The 24,018-nt window shown below is 33.4% G+C and overlaps 4 protein-coding genes across 4 annotated transcripts; all 4 read left to right on the forward strand.

Moving 5' to 3' along the window:
- The first annotated feature begins 208 nt into the window (after positions 1-208).
- LOC131648102 (uncharacterized) lies at positions 209-822 on the forward strand. Its single transcript, XM_058917892.1, has one exon. It carries the CDS (start codon positions 433-435, stop codon positions 706-708), a length of 276 nt encoding a protein of 91 aa, XP_058773875.1. The 5' UTR covers positions 209-432; the 3' UTR covers positions 709-822.
- Positions 823-8,657: 7,835 nt separating this feature from the next.
- On the forward strand, positions 8,658-9,412 carry LOC131648103 (uncharacterized). Its single transcript, XM_058917893.1, has one exon. It carries the CDS (start codon positions 8,867-8,869, stop codon positions 9,140-9,142), a length of 276 nt encoding a protein of 91 aa, XP_058773876.1. The 5' UTR covers positions 8,658-8,866; the 3' UTR covers positions 9,143-9,412.
- Positions 9,413-16,875: 7,463 nt separating this feature from the next.
- On the forward strand, positions 16,876-17,433 carry LOC131648104 (uncharacterized). The gene has a single exon (XM_058917894.1). It carries the CDS (start codon positions 16,920-16,922, stop codon positions 17,199-17,201), a length of 282 nt encoding a protein of 93 aa, XP_058773877.1. The 5' UTR covers positions 16,876-16,919; the 3' UTR covers positions 17,202-17,433.
- A 5,481-nt stretch (positions 17,434-22,914) lies between these two features.
- On the forward strand, positions 22,915-23,484 carry LOC131648105 (uncharacterized). The gene has a single exon (XM_058917895.1). It carries the CDS (start codon positions 23,147-23,149, stop codon positions 23,420-23,422), a length of 276 nt encoding a protein of 91 aa, XP_058773878.1. The 5' UTR covers positions 22,915-23,146; the 3' UTR covers positions 23,423-23,484.
- Positions 23,485-24,018: the final 534 nt, after the last annotated feature.

The following is a 24,018-nucleotide window of genomic DNA, read 5'->3' on the forward strand; positions in this document are numbered from 1 at the left end:
TAGTGTATAATTTATATTTTATATTTTTAAGATGAGACTAGATTACCAGCTTGTATGCCAGCAGGCTGCTGTCACCGCCTTCTTTATGAGTTACTATGAGAAAAGTGAAAAATATTTAAATAAGATAAGCTTCAATAAAGTTGGAAAACTGAAAAATACACATCTGAGTTACAAATAACATAGTCTAAAAAACCACTAAAAGTTGTACCAATAACATAAACCACTGAAAGAAGCATTTCAGCCCCTGGTATTTTTCTATTCTGTGGGCGTTCATTTGCCCATTTACCTTGACATCTCCATCTTCCTATATATAACAACCTCCTTCACTCTTCTTACTCCATCAAATCTACAAAACTAGTAATCAATTATCTCTGTCAACTAAACAGCCACAAAATCACTTATTATAGATTTCAAGAATCATTAACACAGAAGATGAGTTCAACAAGCAGAGCATGGGCAGCAGCAGCCAGTGTTGCAGTTGTGGAAGCATTGAAAGATCAAGGTGTATGCAGATGGAACCATACTCTAAAGTCGGTTCAAAATCATGTCAAAAACAATGTTAGATCTTATTCTCAAGCAAAGAAACTTTCATCCTCCTCTTCTTCTTCTTCTGCTATGGTTTCCACTAAAAGACAAAAAGAGAAAGCGAAGCAATCAGAAGAATCTTTGAGAACAGTCATGTACCTGAGTTGTTGGGGTCCCAATTAATTAGAGAAGTCTATATTCTTTAATCTCTCTTCATGTATTGTGCAGCCTTGAAAGAAATTGATGTAAATTATGATCAATTAATCAAGATAGCAAGCAACACTGAATTTCTCTACATATTCATGATCATTCTAACTATACTTCCTATTATACCCTTCTTTTTTTAATTAAAATGTGAGAATCAATTTTTTTTTCTTTCATAATCAATATTGTACCAAAGATAAAGGGCCAGTTTGTTTCAGCTTTAAAAAAAATGGATTTTTTCTTTGTATATTTGAAAATAGATTTTCTAAAACCGTTTTTCAAAATATTACAAGTTTTTTTATATTCGTTTTTTCTAAAATGAAACACTTAATTTGACATCCTATAACATAAACATACATAATTGAAGACCAAAACTTAGTCAAAATCATAATTTTTTTAAAAAGTTGTATTTCAAAAATGATTTTTATGAAAATCTATTTGAAATAGCTTCAAAATTAAGTGATTTTTTGAAATTTTGATATCCAAATTTTTTTTCCATAAATAGATGAAATACCTAAAATCACATTTTAAGAATAATTATTCAAGCAGATTTTTCATTTGAAGCTTTTATAAAAAGTTTCTTTGTAAAAAAAATTTTCGCAAAATTTGGTAACATTATAAAAATCATTTTTAAAAAAAGACAAAACAAACGGGCCCAAAAAATATAAAGGGTACACAAATTCAAACCTATAACAAAAGGGTAGTTGTATCTATAAGATCCATTGTTTTATTTTTTTAATAATTCATTTTACTTTGGGTTTTGTGTCCAAGAACATTTTGCCTTGCAGTTATATACGGTGTAACTACGGTGTATGATAACACAGTGTACAAATAGCACACCTCATAACAAAATAGTGGGAATGTTAAAAGTGTAATACACACAAATTACTTTGGTTTTTTTTTCCTTTTTCTTCTATATGTAGTTCTGATAAGTGGTATCTAAAGCATAAAGCTTTTGGGTTGTTAAGTATTTAAGATTTGCTGTCCATTTTATTTGATCATTAGTGAAATGAGGAGTTATAATTTGGAGAATTCTGGAAAGAGTTTCACTGGGAAACTCTTTTTTCTTGATAACAAAATTTGGGATAGATAGAACAAGCAAATGACAGTGATCTTTAGATTTTTAGATGTGATGGATATAGAGCAAATAGATCTGCAATATATTTATAATGATGCATCAGAGATTCGGATTGTTGCATATTATGATTTGAAGAAGAAAGATTTTTAGGTGGTATTCTTCATCCATCATGATATGATAAATTTTAAGAAGATTGTGAATACATCTTGATTAAAGGAGGCATGAGACATTTTTGAGATATATCGCGATGGTGATGATAAATTTATGAAAGATTTTTTACAGTCCTTGAGATAACAAATCGAGTTGTTGCAGATGCATAACAATGAGAATTGGGTTGTTTAGTATTACAATGGGATCACGACCTTCTCCAATAATATGAAGAGCTATGGTGAAGCTTGTTTCTGATCAAACTATCATAAACAAGGTGATGCACACACTCTCTCCAACAAATTTGATAATATTGTAGTAGAAGATAACTCCATAAAAGATAATAAACTACTAGTATCTTCTTCAAGAAACAATAGTTCACAGCAAGATAAAGAGGAAAGGAATGCAAAGAACAAGAACATTCAATGTCATAATTACCAACAATTTGGACATTTTGCCGATTAGGCGCAGAGGAAAACCGAAGATTATTAAAACACATACTCCCTCCATCTACTATCTACCCAATACTAAAATGTTGTCCAAACTTACTATTTTACCCTTCCATCCAAAAAATTTTACACTGCAAAAAGGCTATCTAAGTAATTAACAAAAGAAATATTCAACCATGCCAATTGTATTCTTCTCATTGGTCTATTCCAAAAAGTTATGTACTAACATTTGGATTAGAGTGCAAATGTCGTTTCCCTCCAAAAATATTGATACCCCACTCCTTTGCAAAACGAACAAAGCCAAAGCATAGCACCCACTGCTCCGCTCTGTTCACCGTAAGCATCACCTTGAACAAGGCCTTCATCTTCCGTTTTCAGAAATCGTGCGCGTTTTCCCTCCCTCAGGTATGAATGCTCCAAACAACTCAGAGCTTTCCTTTGCCGAGCAAATCGTTTCTTCATCAAATCTATGGCTTATCACTCAACTCAGAGTTTCTCCAAACAACTCAGAGTATTTCTTTCTCTTTCTTCATCGTTATCATCTTTCTTCTTTCTCTTGCTTATCATCCATTTATGCTTTGGCTTCAAACTATTTTTTTTATTTCTTCTCTCTCTTTCTTTCTTCTGTCACCCTCATTCTCTCTTCCTTCAACAAATCAAACCCTAAATTAATGGTCATCCTTTTTCTCCCTCATCTCCGATTCAAACCCTAAATATGCCTACATCTGATAAAAACCATATGGAGATGAACTTATGGCGTGGGATGCCGAGTTTGTCAAGGTTAGTGTTTCTTCATTTGTTTTTGCAGATTCAAACTCTCTGTGCCGATTTCATGAACAAGCTAAAGTACACAACATGTGCTTTCAATTTCAGAGAACAAAATATGAAGGATCATCCGATACAACGCATTTGTTGCTGTTGTGGATAATTTATTTTCCATTTTGGTATTTTAATTTTTTTCTTTCAAAAACCTAATCCCTAATTTGATGTGTAAAATAAATTAGGTTGGAAAAGCTTGTGGTGAAAGATGGAAATCCTTGTCCGAAGAGGTGAATATTTTTTTAAAATTTATAATAATCAATTTTATTAAAATGTGTACTAACACAGAATATCTTTTGTTGCTCTTTCTGTGTTTTCATGTTTTTGTTTGGCTTAATCACTTATGTTGTTGACCTTTTCAATGTTGGGTTTCATTCATTAGAGAGAAACATTCTTCAATACATGAAAGGATCACTCCAAATATGTGCCTTTTTTTCAAGTTTGTTGATTTTTCAGTTTCATAAATACTCGAATTTTGTAGATTTATAATTTCTGAAATAATCTTCATTGATTTGTTTTATTTTATTAAGTTTTGAATGTGGAAAGACCTAACCTTTTGCCAAGTTTGTTCATCTACTATTTTGATGTTTTAACTTTGTGTGACTATGATAAAATTAAGTGTTCATTTGTTGGAAAAAATCCAGGTAAGGTTGGCTGCTGGTGGTATATTGCGAGATGCACGTGCTGGACGGAAGACGCAAGTCTCAGCTTGGACTGCTGATCGAAAACTCGAAAGTGTCTATGCAATGAATTTACAGCAAATTAACAATAGTGTTGTTATTCCTCCAAAATGGTATAACTTAATTTAATCCACTGTTGTTAAAGGTTAATATTAAGCTATGGAAAGTTAAAATACAAGTATGTCTTAAAATTCAATTGCTCATAAACTCATGACTCTCTCAAATTCTCTCATTCAGTCTACGTGTTAACTGGTCACCCAGTCTACATATAAACTACAAAATTACATGCTAATTTAAATTCATAAATTAAGCTTCATTAAAATTTGCATTTGGTCCATGACAAATGGTAGTATGCCAACAAAGATACCACTCCCAATTAACTTAATATGATTTTTAGTAATTTTGTGACAATGTATTAGAATTACTGTAATTTTAGTTGGGGTCATTTTCAAATTACAGTCATTGCACTGTGTCGTGATTGCTTCTAAATAGCCTTGATTTACATTTGATTTTTCCAAGTTCACCTCCAGGTTATCATACCTCACAGCTACAGACTGACCATATGAGTCTCTCAAATTCTCAGTTGGATTGTTTCTCTGACTGTTAACTTCATGTAACTGCGTCGAACTTTCCAATCCTAAAAGGTTAGTGAAAGAAGTCCTGTTGAAAACATTGTATTTGGCTGTGCTTAGCCGATCTTCTACTTATGTGTTACTGCCTGAGACTGATCCTATCTTCTCCGAATTTTGATCAATGGAAAAATCTCCCGACAATTGAGGTGTCACAATGAAGTAATGGGATGAAAATAAAGCATTTAACTCTTTCCTACCACCCCATTACATGAATAAAAAGTGTTGAACAAATTTCATTACAAGCATAAAAAAGTTTAGGACTAAATTTCTTTAAAAAAAACATTGGAGTGCCATATTTACAAATTACGGAACATATAGGGTTAAATGTATAATTATTAATTTAGTCAACAAATTGCCGTATTTTAACATTGAAAATATGAGCTTAATTTTCTTTAAAATGTAATTAATTTTAATGCACTATCAATGTTTAAAATTCTACACGATAAATCATAAAATTTCATATATATCACTTTGGAAATAATCAATTATATTCATAGGATAGGATAGGGTAAATTGTATATAAATAGATCATATACCAATTAAAAATAAAAGTTTTTCATCTAAAAAGTTTTCACGGGACACTATCATCACAATCCCTTTTTTATTTTAAACAATAAAATATTATAAATATTTATAATTATAAATAAACTCGCTATTTTCACGGGACACTATCACCACAATACCTTTTTTTATTTAAATAACAAAATATTTATAATATTTATAATTATCAAAAATATTTGTAAATTTTATTAGTCATATTTGTAAATATTTATAGTTATTATACCTATTAAATTTATCAGTGATATGACAAATATTTCTTTTTAAATATTTTCAATTATTAGCAATTTTATAATAACAATTGTATATTACTAACAACCTAGCCTTATCGAATTATTATTTATATGAATGACTATTGCATTTCTATGTTCTTTTTTGTACACAGCTACTATATATAGATTCATTTCATCTATATTATGTTTTGTTAATCTTAAATTAACATTTATCATTCAAATTTTTAATTTTTTTTTTATATTTGTAATATATTATTCATCTTAAGATTTGACTTACCCGTGCGGACGCACGGGTCTTCTACTAGTTCTTTTTTAAAACAAATTTTAACTTTTTAAATTTCTTGAATAATTAATGCATCTAAATTATTAATAGTTCAAATACATCATTTATTTAATAAATCTTTAAAGTCAAAATTTACTTTTAAAAGATAATGGAGGAAGTATGGCTCAAACTGAACTCTAGAGTATGTTTGAAATGATGGAATACGATAGAATGAAGCGAAATGGAATGGAATAAAGTTGTATTCCATTGTTTAGATTGATTAAAAACAGATGAAATGGAGCGGTAACAGATGAAATGTATTACATCTGATTCCATCACTTACCATCATTTTTTGTACCCTCCAATTTGGACGGAATGATAAAATAACTCTATTCCATCATAACGTATCCAAACAATAAAATGAAATCTTTATTCCATTCCGCTCCATTCCATACAGCTCCGCTTTGTTCCGCTCCATTATTTATTATGTATCCAAACATAGTCGTAGTCTTTTTTTTCTATAAGTTTTGGTATTTTATTCATTTCATTTATTTTAAATATTTTAAAATTATTTTATGTTAATTGATAGTAGAATTAATTTTAATAAAATTTATGTAATGTTGTGACTAGTTTACAATACGACATTATGGTGTTTTGCAGGGGTGATAACAAGTCTGTTCAGGCCATAGCTAACCTCCTTCAAGAGTATGGCAACTATTCTGGTCAATTTTGCAACTACTCAAAGTCTCTTCTTTATGCTGGTGGGATGAGTACTGAGAGGCATAAGCACCTGGCTGACACTATAGGTTTCCAAAGAGCTGTTCCCCCCTTCATTTACCTTGGAGTTCCCATATTCATTGGCAGACCAAAGGCTTGTTATTTTCAACACATTGCTGACAACATAAAAATCAAGTTGGCTAGCTGGAAGGCCAAGCTCCTTTCTATGGCAGGCAGAGTGCAGTTAGTAAAAGAAACCATTCTGAACATGCTTATGCATTGTCTTGCTATTTATAGCTGGCCTGGAAGTACTCTGAAGTTGATTGAAAAATGGATTAGGAACTTTATATGGTCTGGTAACATTAAGAAGAAATCCATTGTCACTGTTAAGTGGAAAATTTGCTGCAAGCATTATAAAGAAGGAGGCTTAGGTGTTCCTTCCTTACAAAAGTACAACAATGCCACTAACATTCACCTCTGCTGGACCTTCATGAATGCTGATCAAAATTGGTCCAAGGTGTTAAAGGCTCGGGTTTTAAGGCATGGTAGAGCAATCAGGTATGCTTTAAAGTCCTCTATTTGGCATGGCATTAGAGAGGCTTTTCAGACTGTCATGGAGAATTGTATGTGGAGTGTAGGAAATGGAAAAAAAGGTTAATTTCTGGATTGACAATTGGCTTGGGGAGCCTTTAACCAATATCTATAATATTCACTCTAAATTTCATCCCAAATTAACTTCTATGGTTAGTGACTGGTGGCATGATAATTCCTGGCAGATTAGTTCCAATCTTATGACTGCTTTTCCAACCCTGCGCCCTATGCTTGATAAAATATCCATTCCTGATGTGGATTTTGATGACTGCTTCGTGTGGAAGTCTACCAAAACTGGGCTGTTGAGTCTTAAAGAGGCCTGTCAATTTGTTGCTCAGTCTAATCCTTGTGATTTCTGGAATTCCTTACCTTGGGACCCTGACACTCCACCTTCCTACTCTATGATTGTGTGGAGGTATATCCATCATAAGATTCCAACCGATGAGATCCTTAAAGCTAGGGGGTTCTCTTTCCCTTCCCTCTGCTGCCTTTGCCTCTCTTCATGCGAGACTTCCACCCACCTTTTCTTTGAGTGTCAATTTGCTCAGCACATTTGGAATTGGTTTGCTAGTCTCTCACTCTTTGGCAGGCCCATTGTTTGTCTGGACGATTGTAGAGAAATTCTGCATCAGTCGTGGTGTTCCCAATCTAAGGCTGTTCTTCATGCAAGCATTGCTTGCATTTTTCAACAAATCTGGTCCACTAGAAACAAAAGCAGATTTGAAAATACTGCTCCTAATTGGAAATCCTGCGTGGGATTTATCTCTGCTCTGGCAAAAATGGCAGGTAGTAACACTCGGAAAACTTCCAACTCTGACATTAAAAACTTTGTTTTTCTTAAAACTTTGATATCTCTCTTCACTCCAAGAACCAGACCACCACCATTGAGGTGCTGTGGTCCCCTCCCATAATTGGCTGGCTGAAGTGCAACACAGACGGGGTTTCTGCTCTTAATACTGCAGCTTGCGGTGTGGTGTGCCGAGATCACAATGCTAATCATATCTTTAGCCTTTGTGATTTCCTTGGCGCGAAAGGTCCTATTTTTGCTGAGCTCATGGCTGCCATCCTAGCCATTGAAGAAGCTATGCGTCGGAACGTCTCTAGTCTTTGGATTGAAACAGATAGTATGTATGTTGTGAATGCCTTCAAAAATTACTCGCTTGTGCCTTGGAATCTTCGTTCTCGTTGGCTTGTGTGCTGGAATTACTCGCTCAATATCAACTTCATGGTGACACACATTTTTAGAGAGGCCAATTTTTGTGCTGATTCTTTGGCTAATCTTGGTTTACATGTTAAGGCTTATAGATTATTTAATTATGTTCATGAAGTTATCCAAAGAGATTTCTTGCTTGACAAGTTGGGTACCCCAAGACATAGGATTTGCTCTTAAGGGGTTTTTGGTTTGGTCCCCCCTTGTAATCTTTGTATCTCTCTTTTTTGATTTACATGATATTCTCTTTTGGTTAAAAAAAAAAAAAAAGTTTACAATACGACAAACATTTATAATTATTTTAAAAAAACCATTAAACAAATCATTAAATTTAAAAATATTTCTATTTATATAAATTAATCTTACTATTAAAATAGCAATATATTTCAATATTTTTTCTATTCAAATCAATCTCAATAATGAGCATAATGTAAGCGTAACAGGTCTGTCAGAACATACACGTACGTGGTCCCAAAATTTGATTGATACATTGAACTTTATTCTGAAGCTTTTACTATTACTTATCATAATACCAAAACAAAAACCATGGTTTCCAGCAAAACCAGTAGCTAAGCTACCACTTCATGCCACTGGTTTTTACAAAACTTATCACACAACACAATCACTTCTCACTTTAGATTATATAAAAAGCATCTTCACTCAATAGCATCTTCAATCAAAACAAACCAAGCTACAAAGACTATTTCTGTTTTATCTACCAATTAGCCATACACTATACAACTAAGATTTCAAATAATTTCATGATGAGTTCAACAAGAAGAATTTGGACAGTTGCAGCCAGTGTTGGAGTTGTAGAAGCCTTGAAGGACCAAGGTTTATGCAGATGGAATTATGGTTTAAGATTAGCTCAACATCATGTTAAAAATCATTTGAGATCTTTGTCTCATGCAAAGAAGCTTTCTTCTTCTAATTCTTATGCTATGGTTCCTAATAGATTAAAGGAGAAAAAGGCAAAGCAATCAGAGGAATCATTGAGGGCAGTCATGTACTTAAGATGTTGGGGTCCTAATAATTAGAGCCATTAATGTTGTAACATATATTGATATGTAAATTTTGATTAATGGAAGAGTTAACAAAATTCGAAATTTTGTGTATGTGTGTTCTTTAACATCGTTTTGAATTTTAATTTCTCTGCTCGATAAGAAATTATCAGACTCAAAGTATATAGAGGAAGATCTATATAAATCATTTTTAATTTATCATGATCAATTGATCATTAACTATAAAAATGTATTTAGTTAGTCCTCTAGTTTGGTTGACTGTGAAAGAAAGAAAAAAAAGTAAGGGATCTTATTTCTTTTTTATGTCTCTCCTAACTGGGTAGAGGTCTCGGTTGATATAAAGATTTTATGAATTTGATTTTCATATTGGAAAATTCATATTTATTATTGAAAAAAAATATAAAAAAAATGGTAAGCAATAGTATAGAAAAAAAATCATATTTCATGCAATATGCAATATTTCATACTTCTTTCATTTCTATTTATAAATAAATTTTAACATTTTAGGTTCATTTTCATTCCTATTTATAAACAAATTTTAATTTTTTAGGTTCATTGAATAATTGATATATCTAATATATATGTAGTCCAAATACATCATTTATTCATGTTGTGAATTTGATGTCAAGAATAAGTTTAATGCAAAGGAAGATTAAAGAACAAGGAAGAAGAACACAAGAATTGGTTATAACTGCTATTCTTTTACTTTCTATTGGAAAACAAGATTACAAGTTTACAAGAATAACAAATAATCTCTCTCACCCTAAATTAGGATTTTCAGCTTAGCAATGATGAGAGACTAGTATGCTATTTATAATAAAACCTAACATACTAACAAATGGGCTTTTCCACAAGGCCCATTACACAAGTCAACTCAATAAACAAGCTAACTTACCAAATTAGGGTTTAAACACTAAAACCTAATTTAACATGCTAACAACCCTAGCATCTTCGACACAAGCATGTGAACAACCTTCGACTTCATGCTTAATCTTGTCGAACCAAGAAGCTACCCTTCAACCATTACTAGAGTTCGATCCAACATCTCACAACTCTCCACCTTAGACCCAACTCTTCAACGTCAAGGGAACAAACTAGCTTTCTTCATGCAGCTTTATCAACTGCATACAGTGGAAAAACTTGCAACTCGGCAATGTCTTTGTGATCGTATCAGTAGCATTGTCCTCAGTCGAAACCTTCAGCACTTGGACTTCTCCACGCTCGATTACTCCTCTGACGAAATGCAGCCCCACATCAATGTGCTTAGTTAGCTCATGATAGGCTGAGTTCTTCGACAGATGTATTGAACTTTGACTATCACATTTAACAGTGATACCTTTATCTTGAAGTTTCATCTCCTTAGCAAAACCTTCAAGCCACAATGCTTATTTCACAGCTTCAGTTAGAGCAATATACTCCGCTTCAGTGGTTGATAGAGCAACAACCTTATGAAGTGTTGCTTTCCAACTAATTGTTGTGCCAAACATGGTGAAAACATATCCAGAAATAGACTTTCTAGAATCCATACAACCCGCATAATCAAAGTCGACATATCCTTCAATTGCTACTTTACTATCTTCACCCAAGGCTCCACCATAAATTAGGACTCTGTTCCGAGACCCATTTATGTACCTTAAAATCCACTTCAATGCTTGCCAATGGGCCTTTCCATGATTCGCCATGTACCTGCTTATAAGACTTACTGTATATGTTATGTCGGGTCTAGTACAGACCATAGCATACATCAAAGAACCAACTATATTAGCATATGAGATGCTATTCATATAGGCTCTTTCGACATCAGTACTGGGACACTGATCAATACTTAGCTTGAATTGAGGGTTTGTTGGAGTCACAACTGGCTTCGAATTCGACATACCAAACTTTTCAAGAATCTTTCGTAGATATGCCTCTTGAGATAAGCATAACTTCGACTTCTTTCTATCTCTTCGAATGTCAATTCCAAGAATCCTGGAAGCAGCTCCCAGATCCTTCATATCGAACTCCTTATTGATTTCAACCTTCCCCTTTTCGACATACCCTTCAGGTTGCCTCATCAGGATTGTTTCATCTAGATCACCATACAAGAACGCAGTCTTCACATCCATTTGTTCCAGTTCAAGGTCGAACTGTGCCACCATGGCAAGCAACATTCGAATGGACATATGCTTTACAACAAGAGAAAACTTATCATTAAAGTCGACACCTTCTTTCTGAGTGAAACCCCTTGCGACTAACCTTGCCTTGTATCTTTTCGACGTCACTACTTCAATTCCTTCCTTAACTTTGAAAATCCATTTACAACTGACTAACCTTGCCCCAGCAGGTTTCTTGATCAGTTCCCATGTATGATTATCATGAAGAGATTTCATCTCATCATCCATGGCCTTCAGCCATTCAGTCTTATTTCGACTCCTCATAACTTCCTTGTAGTCTCTAGGTTCTTCGTCTAGAATCTCACTAGCAGAGATTAAGGCATAAGCTATAAGGTCTGCATACCCAAGTCTCTGAGGTGGCTTGATGGCTCTTCTCGACCTATCTCTTGACAATAGGTAGTCATCGACAGTTTCCTCAATTCCCTCAGCATCTTCTACTTCTTCTTCGACTTCATCAGGGATATGCAATTCAGCATCAACATGCTCCACCTCAACAGGAATCTCTACCTGTTCCAACTCTTCGTCAGATGTTTCTGTACTTCGACCAACATCATCAGTTTTCTTAAAAACCATTTCAACTTCATTGAAAACTACATCTTGACTGGTGATACACTTTGTCTTGCCTAATGTGAGCATAGGCTACGCAACCAAACAGTCTCAGTTTGTCGAGATCTGGAGGATGTCCTGACCAAACTTCTTCAGGTGTCTTCATATATAACGTTGTCGAAGGACATCTATTTATCATATATGTTGCTGTCGAAACAGCCTCAGCCCAGAACACCTTCTTTAACCCCACACTAGTCAACATGCATCTGACTCTCTCCAAAATAGTTCGATTAAACCTTTCAGCCAAACCATTTTGCTGTGGAGTACCTGCAGTAGTTCTGTGCCTTGTAATACCAGAGCCCACACAAAAATTGTCGAACGCCTCATTGCAAAATTCAAGGCTATTATCGGTTCTCAACCTCTTGACCTTCCTGCTAGTCTGATTTTCGACCAGAGTCTTCCAACTTTTGAAATTCTCAAAAGTTCCATCCTTAGTCTTCAGGATGAATACCCATAACTTCCTGGAGTAATCATCTACTATGGATAGGAAATACCTCGCTCTAGAATGTGATGCACACCTTGCAGGCCCTCAAAGATCAGCATGGATGTAATCAAGGGATCTACGTGTTCTTTGTTTACCTTTGTTGAACTTCACTCGGCAAGATTTTCCAAGTACACAGGGTTCACAAAACTTCAGCTTTTCGACTTTGTCTCCACCAAGCAGATTTTGTTTCCCTAATTCAACCAGACCCCTTTCACTGACATGGCCCAATCTCATGTGCCAGATTTCTGTCTTCAACAATGGTTTCGTGGATGGAGCATTTGTCGAACCACTTAAACTTCAGCTTAAGGGTATACAAGCCTTGTTTCTTCACGCCTCTCAAGACTTCCTTCGACCCCTTCATGACTCTTAGAATACTTTTCTCTCCTTGGAAAACATATCCTTTCTTGTCGAATTCACCAAGAGAAAGCAGATTTCTCTTCAAATCAGGAACATACCTGACTTCAGTCAACAGCCTTATTGACTCATCATGGAGCTTGAATCTTACAGATCCAATACATGCAATCTTGCAAGCCTTGTTATTTCCCAGCAATACTGATCCACCATCTTGATCACATAATTTCTCGAACAAGTCTTTGTTTGGATTCATGTGCCAAGTGCAACCTGAATCCATAATCCACCCTCTTCTCGAGTCACTGCTTGAAACCACAAGAACATCAGATAATTCGAAATCATCTTGAATAATGGCTGCATTTCCATTATCCTTGCCTCCATGATCTTTCAGGCGTTCAGGGCACACCTTTCTCATATGACCCCCCTTCTTACAATGATAACATCGAATGCCCGATGCTTCGCCACTATAAGACTTCTGCTGGCCTTTGCCTTTCTTCTTGTCGAACTTACCAACCTTTCGCAAGAATTTGCCTTTAACGGCCAAACCTTCACCAACAGTCGAAGGTTTATGCTCCTTTCGTTCATTCAAGTCCTTAGAATGCAAGGCTAATTGAACTTCTTCAAACGTCAGGGACTCCCTTCCATACAAGAGAGTTTCTTTGAAGTGAGCAAGCGATCGAGGCAAAGAACACAATAGTAACAGCGCTTGATCTTCATCATCGATCTTCACATCAATATTTTCAAGATCAAGAATCAGCTTGTTGAACATATCCAACTTCTCAGTCAACACTTTGTCTTCAATCATCTTGAATGAATACAAAGGTTACTTCAGGTAGAGTCGATTTTCCAGCAATTTGGTCATATACAAACTTTCAAGTTTCACCCATAACCCTGATGTCGTCGTCTCCTTTGATACCTGCCGGAGAACCTTATCACCAAGGCTCAACAAAATTGTGATGTGTGCTTTCTCGATCATATTCGTCTTCTCCGCTGCCGTCAATTCTGCATTCATGGTTGCCTCTCCCTTCAACGCTTCCAAGCAACCCTGCTGAACCAGTAGGGCTTTCACCTTCAAGCGCCACAGACCGAAATCATTCACACCAGTAAACTTTTCAATCTCATACTTTGTTGAAGGCATCTTCTCCACGCTCACCGCACCAATTTGTTGTGAATTTGATGCCAAGAATAAGTATAATGCAAAGGAAGATTAAAAAATAAGGAAGAAGAAGAAGAAGAAGAAGAAGAACACAAGAATTGGTTATAACTGCTATTCTTTTACTTTCTCATGGAAAACAAGATTACAAGTTTACAAGAATAACAAATAACCTCTCACCATAAATTAGGATTTGCAGCTTAGCAATGATGAGAGACTAGTATGCTATTTATAATAAAACCTAACATACTAACTAATGGGCTTTTTCCACAAGGCCCACTACACAAGCCAACTCAATAAACAAGTTAACTTAACAAATTAGGGTTTAAACACTAAAACCTAATTTAACATGCTAACAACCCTAGCATCTTCGACACAAGCATGTGAACAACTTTCGACTTCATGCTTAATCCTGTCGAACCAAGAAGCTAATCTTCGACCATTACTAAAATTCAATCCAACATCTCACAATTCACTAAACTTAAAAAATTAAAATTTGCTTATAAATAAAAATGAAGAAATATTATATAATTATAACGCTTGCAAGATGATGCATCTCGCATTCTAAAATCTAAATTAAATCAGCTAGTAAATGAGTAACACTAGTTTAATTGAATTAAAGTTTATAACAATAACAGTTTAATTGAGTATGATTCATAGTTTAGATGTTAAAAAATAAAATTGTATGTTGTAAATAATTTTTGGTTAATGATGTGTAATTGATTAATATAATTTATTATTTAGTTAATAAATGCCTAAACATAAAAAAATTAAAGGTTTATACAATAAATTAACTTTGATTAAGTATATGTAAAATATGGATTCATACTAACCAAACAATTGGCATCGAGTGGTAAATGAGCTTCTGCTAAGGACGAAGTTCGGAGAATATCGAATTTGATTTTAAATAGTAAAATAAAACGGGATAATAAAGTGTATAAAAGATTAATACATTTTATAATTTAATATCTAAAAATAATTAATACTGTAATATTTGCTAAGGACGAAGTTCGGAGAATACCGAATTCGATTTTAAGTAATAGAATAAAACGGGATAATAAAGTGTATAAAAGATTAATACATTTTTCCAGTGAAGAAAATAAAATTGTATGTTGTAAATAAAAGATTAATACATTTTATAATTTAATATCTAAAAATAATTAATACTGTAATATTTGCTAAGGACGAAGTTCGGAGAATACCAAATTCGATTTTAAATAATAGAATAAAACGGGATAATAAAGTGTATAAAAGATTAATACATTTTATAAAAGATTAATACATTGTATAAAAGATTAATACATTTTATAATTTAATATCTAAAAATAATTAATACTGTAATATTTGCTAAGGACGAAGTTCGGAGAATACCGAATTCTAGCTGTGTTGGTTGTAGGGATGGTGAAGAAAATAATTATCATTTATTTTTCCAGTGCCCAAAGAGTATTGAGTGTTGGGAAAAAGTGGGCATATGGCCTATTCTGCAGCAGCTGATTAATAATGGAGTATTATTTGCTTCTGTGATTTTTTCTTTCCTGCAGGTATCAAATCAAGATCATCAGGCGGTTTTCTCAACTACTTTATGGAGTATCTGGAAAGGTCAAAATAATCATATATGGAATCAAGTTGAAGATTCATCAGCCTCCATTTGTAGTCGAGCCTCACAGTTGTTGGCGGGATGGCAAGATGCCCAACAACTTCGAATCAATCATTCGAATCCAGATCCAGCGACAACTATTATCAAGTGGAATAAACCTTCGGTTGGTCGTTTCAAATGCAACATTGATGTGTCTTTCTCTCATAATAAGGTAGGCATTGGTATGTGCATTCGAAATGATGAAGGTCATTTTGTCGTTGCTCGCACATAATGGTTTTCGCCTTGTACTGAAGTTGTAATTGGAGAAGCTTTAGGTCTTTTGGCATCTATCAAATGGGTTAATGGTCTTGGTTATGATAATATGGATTTTGAGTTAGATGCCAAAAGTGTGGTGGATAGTGTTATATCTCCAAAACCAAACGATTCAGACTTTGGTGCTGTTACTGGAGATGTAATCGTTTGTTGTCTCTCTTTTTTAGGAACTCTCATGTTAAGTTCGTTAGGAGACAAGCCAATGAGGTTGCTCATGCTTTGGCACAGGTGGCTCCATCTCTAGCTAGTTTCCACAATTTTACTGTTATACCAACATGTATTCATAATATTATTATTAATGATATGAGTTAATCTTTTCTGTCAAAAAAAAAAGATTAATACATTTTATAATTTAATATCTGAAAATAATTAATATTGTAATATTTATTTTAACGGTTTATAAAATAATAAAATAATGAAGGTGGTTAATGTGCTATACTTAAGATAAGTAATATATTTATAATTATTAAACTTATAAAATAATTAATGTTATGAAATAATTTTTTTATATTTTTTTTTGAAAATATTTATATTATAAATGTTATTATTTATCTTATAAAAGTTATTTAAAAAAATTCTATTGTATGAATATAATGATGTTTGATATAATTATTTCTTGTGAAATTGTTGTCTTTGAAAATAATGTAATTATTTCATGTCAAATTGTTGTAAATAAAAATAAGATAGCTGTGAAAAAGATATAGCTATAAAGCTAATGTTTGATATAATTATTTCATGTCAAATTTTTTTCTTTGAAAATAATGTAATATTAGATGTCAATTTGTTGTAAATAAAAATAAGATAGCTTTAAAAAAAATACTATATAAGCATAAGTTCAAAAGAAATGGGTATTTTTATATATTAATATAATAATGCACACATATAATTTACACACACAAACCATAGTCTTGAAAACCAGTATCAGTAGCTTTCAGCCCATGGTATTTTTCTATTCTTTGGGCGTTTCTTTAACTTGTTAACCTTGCAATCTCAAGCTCCCTTTATATAACAACCTCCTTCACTCTTCTTTCTCCACCAACCAAAACACAAGCTACACTACCTAGTAATCCATTTTCTCAGCCATCTAAAATCCCACAAAATCACTTAGGTTTCAAGAATTATTATCACTCAATATGAGTTCAACAAGCAGAGCATGGGCAGCAGCAGCCAGTGTTGCAGTTGTGGAAGCATTGAAAGATCAAGGTATATGCAGATGGAATTATACACTAAAATCACTTCAAAATCATGTAAAAAACAATATCAGATCAATCTCTCAAGCAAAGAAGCTTTCATCCTCCACTTCTTCCGCTTCTTCTTCAGCTATGGTTTCTACTAAAAGACAAAAAGAGAAGGCAAAGCAGTCAGAGGAATCTTTGAGGACAGTCATGTATTTGAGTTGCTGGGGTCCTAATTAACAAAAATGAAGGGCTCCAATAATTAAGTGTAGTTCTAACTTAGATTAAGGTGTAATTAATGTTAAATACCTGTGTCGAGAGGTGTTTGGTACTGTATCTTTCTCTTCTTAAAATGTTTGGGATTTCTTGAATGTATTGTGCCAAATTGAAAGAGATTGATGTAATTATGATGAATTAATGAAGACATCAATATTGAATTTCTCTCTAATTTCAGCTTAATTCTGACTATGCTTTGTCTTGCCTTTCTTTAATGTTGAATGAACTTAAAAAGTATAGTAGTAATTTTAATTTGAGGGAGAAAGTAGACTCTAATTCTAAATTTGAGTTTTTGAGTGAATTATTGAGTCTACCGATAATTCTAAATCTGATCTTGTATGTAGACTCTAATTCTAAATTTATTGAAGATTGTTCGAATTTTACTATTGCTTGAAGCTTAATTTGGATGGCAATTTCAACAATTTTATGTAAAAAATGTGTTCTTTCATAAAAGCCTAGAGGATGAGTAAGGAAATTTAACCCGATCTTAATTTCACAGTGGAGGCAATAAGATGTGTTAATTAAAGAAGGTCTCGTATGGACTAAAGCAACTCTTTCGTGTATGATTTGAAAGATTAGACAATGTTGTGATTGGACTATAAACAACGCCAAAAGAAATTACACTTTGTTTTTCAATCACATAGAAGGAGATAAACAAATTGCACTTCTTATTTATTTTGACAATATTAATGTTACAATAAATGATTTGACAAAAAGATAAAAATTTAAAATAAATTATTAGCATAATTTGAGATGAAATATATTAGAAAAGACACATTTTTCTTGGAAATAAAGGTAACATATTGAAATAAAGACATTTTTATCATTTAGCGTTAGTATGTGCTCTATCATTTACAATAAATAATAAATCTTGGATTCAAACCTACAAGTATTTTTATTGAGCAAAATCATATGAGCTTTGTAGAGGATAATATTAAAGTTGACATGGATTAGTGTCATAAGTTAGTGGAAAATTTAATTTACATATTTAGCAGACATTATGAGGAATTTGTCACATGAAATTAATATGGTGAATCAATTTGGTTGGATTGATCTCAATATTGAAACGGCTGTAAAGAAGATTAATAGAAGGGATGTTAATTGTTCGGGTTGTGCAGAGGTCAGGGATGTGTTGTAGAAACATCTTCACTACAAAGAAAGCTTGTTAAGACAGAAATCGAGACAAAAGTGGCTTAAGGAGGGAGATCTTAACACCAAATATTTTCATCATGTAATAAAAGAAAGAAGAAGGAGAAATAATATTGTAGCTCTTCAAGCTGAGGATGGGAGATTAATTGAGGATGTGTGTGGTGTGCGAAATGAAGTGTTGAATGTCTTTATGGGCAGGTTTAAGGAGCCAATGGAAATTAGACCTGAGCTGAATAATGCAAGTTTTAAGAGTTTGTCTGAGGAAGATATGATCTTTTTAGAAGCTGAATTTTCGAGAGAGGAGGTTCGTATGGTGGTTTTGGAAGCTGATGGCAATAAATGCCCTGGTCCTGATGGCTTCAATTTCAAATTTATTCAAGAATGTTGGAGTTTTTTGGAGGAGGATATCTTCAAGTTTATTTTGGAATTTCATAAGACAGTTGCCTTACCTAAGGCAATATCAGCTGCTTTCATAGCATTAATCCCAAAAAATCTCAACCCTCAAGTTCTTAAAGAATATCGTCCAATTTGTCTCATCGGGTGTTTATACAAGATATTATCTAAGCTTTTGGCGAACAGAATCAAGAAGGTGTTGCACAAATTAATCTCTATGTCTCAATCTGCTTTAGTTCCGGGCAGGCAGACTCTTGATGGGGTTCTGGCTCTGAATGAAATTATTGATCATGCTAGAAAAGAAAGGAAGGAGTGCTTTATCTTCAAAGCGGATTTCCAACAAGCTTACGACTGTGTTAGTTGGCAATTCTTGAGATCTCTGTTTGGGAAATTCGGTTTTGGTAGTATTTGGTGCAAGTGGATGGAAGCGTGCATATTTAACAATTCATTATCAATATTGGTGAACGCGAGTCCCACGTCAGATTTTATGGTAGAAAGGGGATTAAGACAAGGAGACCCCTTGTCTCCATTTCTTTTTACTTTGGTGGCTGAAGGTTTAAACGTTTTAGTTAATTCTACAGTTGCCTTTGGATCATTTGAAGGCTACAGAATTAGGGACAATGTTGATGTGATGATTCTACAATTCGCGGACGATACGGTTATAGTTGGAAAAGGTAGCTGGAACAATTTGCGGAGCATCAAAGCGATTTTTAGGGGCTTTGAATTAATTTCGGGGCTAAAAGTGAATTTCCACAAAAGCAAGGTGGTGGGTGTGAATTTGGAGGAGAACTTTATGGAATCAGCTTCACAATTTCTGAGTTATAGTAGGGAAAATCTTCCCTTCAAATTCCTAGGCATTTCGGTGGGAATCAATCCGAGGAGGATAGAGTCATGGAATGCTGTTGTGAGTAGCTTCAAAAACAAGTTATCAATGTGGAAGTCAAGATTGTTATCAATTGGGGGCAGAGTCACCCTTCTCAATTCAGTGCTCTCTAGTCTTCTGATTTATACCATGTCATTCTACCGTGCTCCCGTAAAGGTGATTAAAGATTTAATAAGCACTCAGAGTCGCTTTCTTTGGTGTGGAAATGAACATAAAAGGAGTATCAATTGGGTTAGCTGACATAACATTTGTAAACCTAAAGTGGGGGGTGGTTTGGGAGTAAAACATATTGGGCATTTTAATAACTCTCTTCTGACCAAATGGAAATGGAGGTTGCTGAAAGAAGGTGCGTCGGTGTGGAGACATATTTTAGAAGCAAGATACGGGGACGTCCAAAAAGCTGTGTTCATGGGTGCAATGTTTAAGTCGGAAAAGAAACAATCAGTTTGGTGGAAAGACATGATAATGGCAAGCGTACACAAAACTAATTTTTTTGATTGTTTTGCAGGTAACATTTCTTTTGGTTTAGGTGATGGAAAATCTATTCCATTTTGGCTTGGCAGGTGGCTGGGAGGTATTGCTTTTAAGCAATTATTCCCCCTGTTGTTCAGTTTATCAACCAAGCCGTTGGGTTATGTGAACGAAATGGGCACTCGTCAAGGGCAGCGGTGGGCTTGGGATTTTCACATAGAAGCAGAAAAGCTATTAGACAATCTGTTAGCAGTTCAAGAAGCTTTGGAGCTGGTGGAGATTTTAGGCGGTATTTATCCGATTGAAGGCGGTGCTGATACATCTAAATGGTGGCCTAATGCTGATGGGGTTTTTTCAGTCAAAAGCTGCACATCTTTCTTGAGAGAGCATCAAATGGAGCGGACGGTAGATGCAAATTGTTTAGTGGTGATCAATAGGTTTTGGGATACTGCTGTTCCATCAAAATTAAAAATTTTTGGGTGGCGATTAATGTTAGATAGGCTGCTAGTGAAAGAGCAACTAGTAAATAGGAATATCATCCATAGGGAAGAAGACAAAAATTGTGTTTTTTGCTCAGCAGAAATTGAAGATATAGAACATTTATTTTTCAAATGTCCATTCTCCAAAAAGGTTTGGGAGAATATTGGCTTGTGGCTGGATGTTCAATTGGTGGGTGAGCAGGTTGGGTCCAATCATTTGGAGCAGTTTATTCTAAGTTTGAAAGGAAAGATGAAAAAGCAGAAATTGTGTTTGGTTTGGTTAACAACGGTTTGGTCTATTTGAAATTCAAGAAACAACTTCATGTTCAACAATGTGAATTTTGTTCTAGATGAAGTTACAGTAAACATAAAAGTGGTTTCTTGGATATGGTTGGTGATAGGTGCTAAGTCATGAAATTTTATTCCCTTATTTTTTTGGTTTCAAGCACCATTAGAAGTTCTAAAATATTGTTAATGTTATGTATAATCTTGTATTTGTAATGGGTTGTGTGTACTCCTAGTACTCACCTCATTTTATTAATCAATATTGCTTATCAAAAAAAAATATGATGAATCAATTCATGCATGACTCGAGAATGATACACTTTTATATTATAGATCGTATTCTACAATATCTCAAATACACTCTTAGGAGGAGTCTCTTATTTATAGGAGACTTACATTGATGCTAATTATGTTGATTTATTGAATGATAGAAGATTTACCTCATATTATTGTAGTTTTTTGTGTGGGAACCTTGTTTGTTCGAGAATTAAGAAATCAAGTGTAGTTGTTTTATCAAACACTGAGGTAGAATTCATGGCTATCGAATTAAAATTTTGTGATTTATCATGGATGAAACGAATACGATAGAAGATCCGAAGAAATATTGTATAGGTCTTATGAAATTATTTAGTGGCACCCAATCATTGATATTACACATAATAATATGTTAAACACGATATGATAAAACACATTAAAATTGACCAACATTTTATTAAAAATAAATATTAAATTGATAACTACAATTTACAATTTTTATAGACATTTATTGTGAAAAAACGATGTCCAAATCACAAAGTATAATACATTTTTTTCAACAAGAAACCCACAAGAGTAAGAAAAAGATGGGAGCAATAAGAACACAAAGAATTGATTAAAATTGTTACTCTTTACTTTCTCTTTCAATCAAAATTACAAGTGTTACAAGAATAACAAATAATCGTCTCACCATAAATTAGAATTTGCAGTATACAATGATGAGAAACTAGTATGTTATTTATAATAAACCTAACATACTAAACTAATGAACTTTTTCACAAATATTCATTATAAGCTAACTTAGAAATTAGAATACGAGCTAACTTAAATAATTGGACATAACAAATAGGCCCAATTCGACATGCTAACAAAACTAACAATATCGACTAATGCATGTTAGAACAACTTCGACTACAACACGCACTACTTCGACAGCAGCATGCGAACAAGCTTCGACCTCATGCTTATTCTATATCGAACCAGAAACTACTCTTCGAACATACTAGAGTTCGATCTAATATCTCACAACATCAATTATGAGTTAGTTGACATGTGTGTTAATAAAGAATTTATAAGAATATAATATTATCGTTACCAATATAAAACATGTAAAACATTTCATTAATAAAATGAGTGACGGAAGTTGTAAAACCATTTAACCAATGTTGAAAATGTTGTGTCTTGAGCCATCACCAACCACTATTTGATATCAACATTTGTGAATGAACTGTAATTTGACATTATGATTGATCAATATCAAATTCCTTTGTAGTCTTTACAAAATATATTAAACTATAATTAAATGTCTATATGCATATTTTTTTTAGACAATTATTTTGATTGTCCAATATGTGAAGCAATATGATTATGATTTTTGAATGTATCTAATTGCATTGTTTATATTTTATAGATTAAAGATATAATTAGCAAATGATATATTTAATGACAAAATTTAATTAAAGAAATATTTAAAGATATGTTTATAAACCGCATAAGAATTTACATGTTTAGAGATCAAACCTATTGTTTCCCCAATGTTTTTCACAAGTGCATGTCAATTAAATCTTTTTTTTCATGCCGGCAAAACACATCTAAAGGACTATTTTACCCTTCTATACAACAACAGAAGGGAAAAAAACCAAGACAGGATAGGACAATACAGCTGTAAACAACAATTTTGCGGATATAGTAGATGAAGATAACGTAAGTGTGACATATGTGTCATATGCACACGTACATGGTCCCAAAAATTGATGATTCATTGAGCTCTAACAGAGAATCTTTAATTATTTACTATCATAATGACAAAACCATGGTTTCCACCAAAACCAGTAGCTAGCTTCTTCATGCCACTGGTTTTTACAAACCTTGTTACACACAATCACTTCTCACTTTACGCTATATAAAACTATCTTCACTCAATTGCATCTTCAATCAAGTCAAAACAAAATCAATTAGCCATACACTATACAAGTAAGATTTCAAATTATTTCATGATGAGTTCAACAAGAAGAATTTGGACAGTTGCAGCCAGTGTTGGAGTTGTAGAAGCCTTGAAAGACCAAGGCTTGTGTAGATGGAATTATGGATTAAGATCAGCTCAACATCATGTTAAAAATCATTTGAGATCTTTGTCTCAAGCGAAGAAGGTTTCTTCTTCTAATTCTTATGCTATGGTTTCTAATAAATTAAAGGAGGAAGAAGCAAAGCAATCAGAGGAATCATTAAGGACAGTCATGTACTTAAGTTGTTGGGGTCCTAATAATTAGAACCATTATTGTTGTAATTCATATGTAAATTTTGATAAATGGAAGTTTAAGAAAATTCAAAATTTTATGTATTCTTTGACATCGTTTTGAATTTTAATATCTCTGCTCGATAAGGCTCAAATTGAAGAAGATCTATATAAATAACGATTGAAGTATATTTTAATAGTGTCAATTAATGTTGAGAAGCCTTTTCACTATAAAATAGTCATATTTTTTTCAACAATTAAGCCTTTTTTTCCATGGTTGAAATCACGAGTTCTGAGCAAGAATCGCAAGAACCAGTTCAAAATTAATTGCTCGGTTAATTTAAAATAATTTTAAAGTTTTATTAGAGTTTTTGAGTCTTTTTCGAAAAAAGGGTGTAAAGAAGTGAAGAAAGGGTGTCAAAATCATAACTGCAAAGCCCAATGTGAATCCAAGGTTCAAAAAATCTAATAAATCTAAGATAATTTCTTTGTAGACCTCCAAGGAGGAAAACCCCTACTAAAAACTCCAAAATACCCCTACTTCGAAGATGCATCTCTGAAGTATTTTTTTTTCTTCAGATTTTCCCAAAATTTAAAGATGAATCTCCGAAAATTTCAATTGGGGGTGTT

This window comes from Vicia villosa, linkage group LG2 (genome assembly GCF_029867415.1).
Source record: "Vicia villosa cultivar HV-30 ecotype Madison, WI linkage group LG2, Vvil1.0, whole genome shotgun sequence".
Classification (NCBI taxonomy): Eukaryota; Viridiplantae; Streptophyta; class Magnoliopsida; order Fabales; family Fabaceae; genus Vicia; species Vicia villosa.

Bases quoted from the DNA above. Each gene is read 5' to 3' on its own strand.
- LOC131648102 (XM_058917892.1), top strand. From the start codon at position 433: ATGAGTTCAACAAGCAGAGCATGGGCAGCAGCAGCCAGTGTTGCAGTT.
- LOC131648103 (XM_058917893.1), top strand. From the start codon at position 8,867: ATGATGAGTTCAACAAGAAGAATTTGGACAGTTGCAGCCAGTGTTGGA.
- LOC131648104 (XM_058917894.1), top strand. From the start codon at position 16,920: ATGAGTTCAACAAGCAGAGCATGGGCAGCAGCAGCCAGTGTTGCAGTT.
- LOC131648105 (XM_058917895.1), top strand. From the start codon at position 23,147: ATGATGAGTTCAACAAGAAGAATTTGGACAGTTGCAGCCAGTGTTGGA.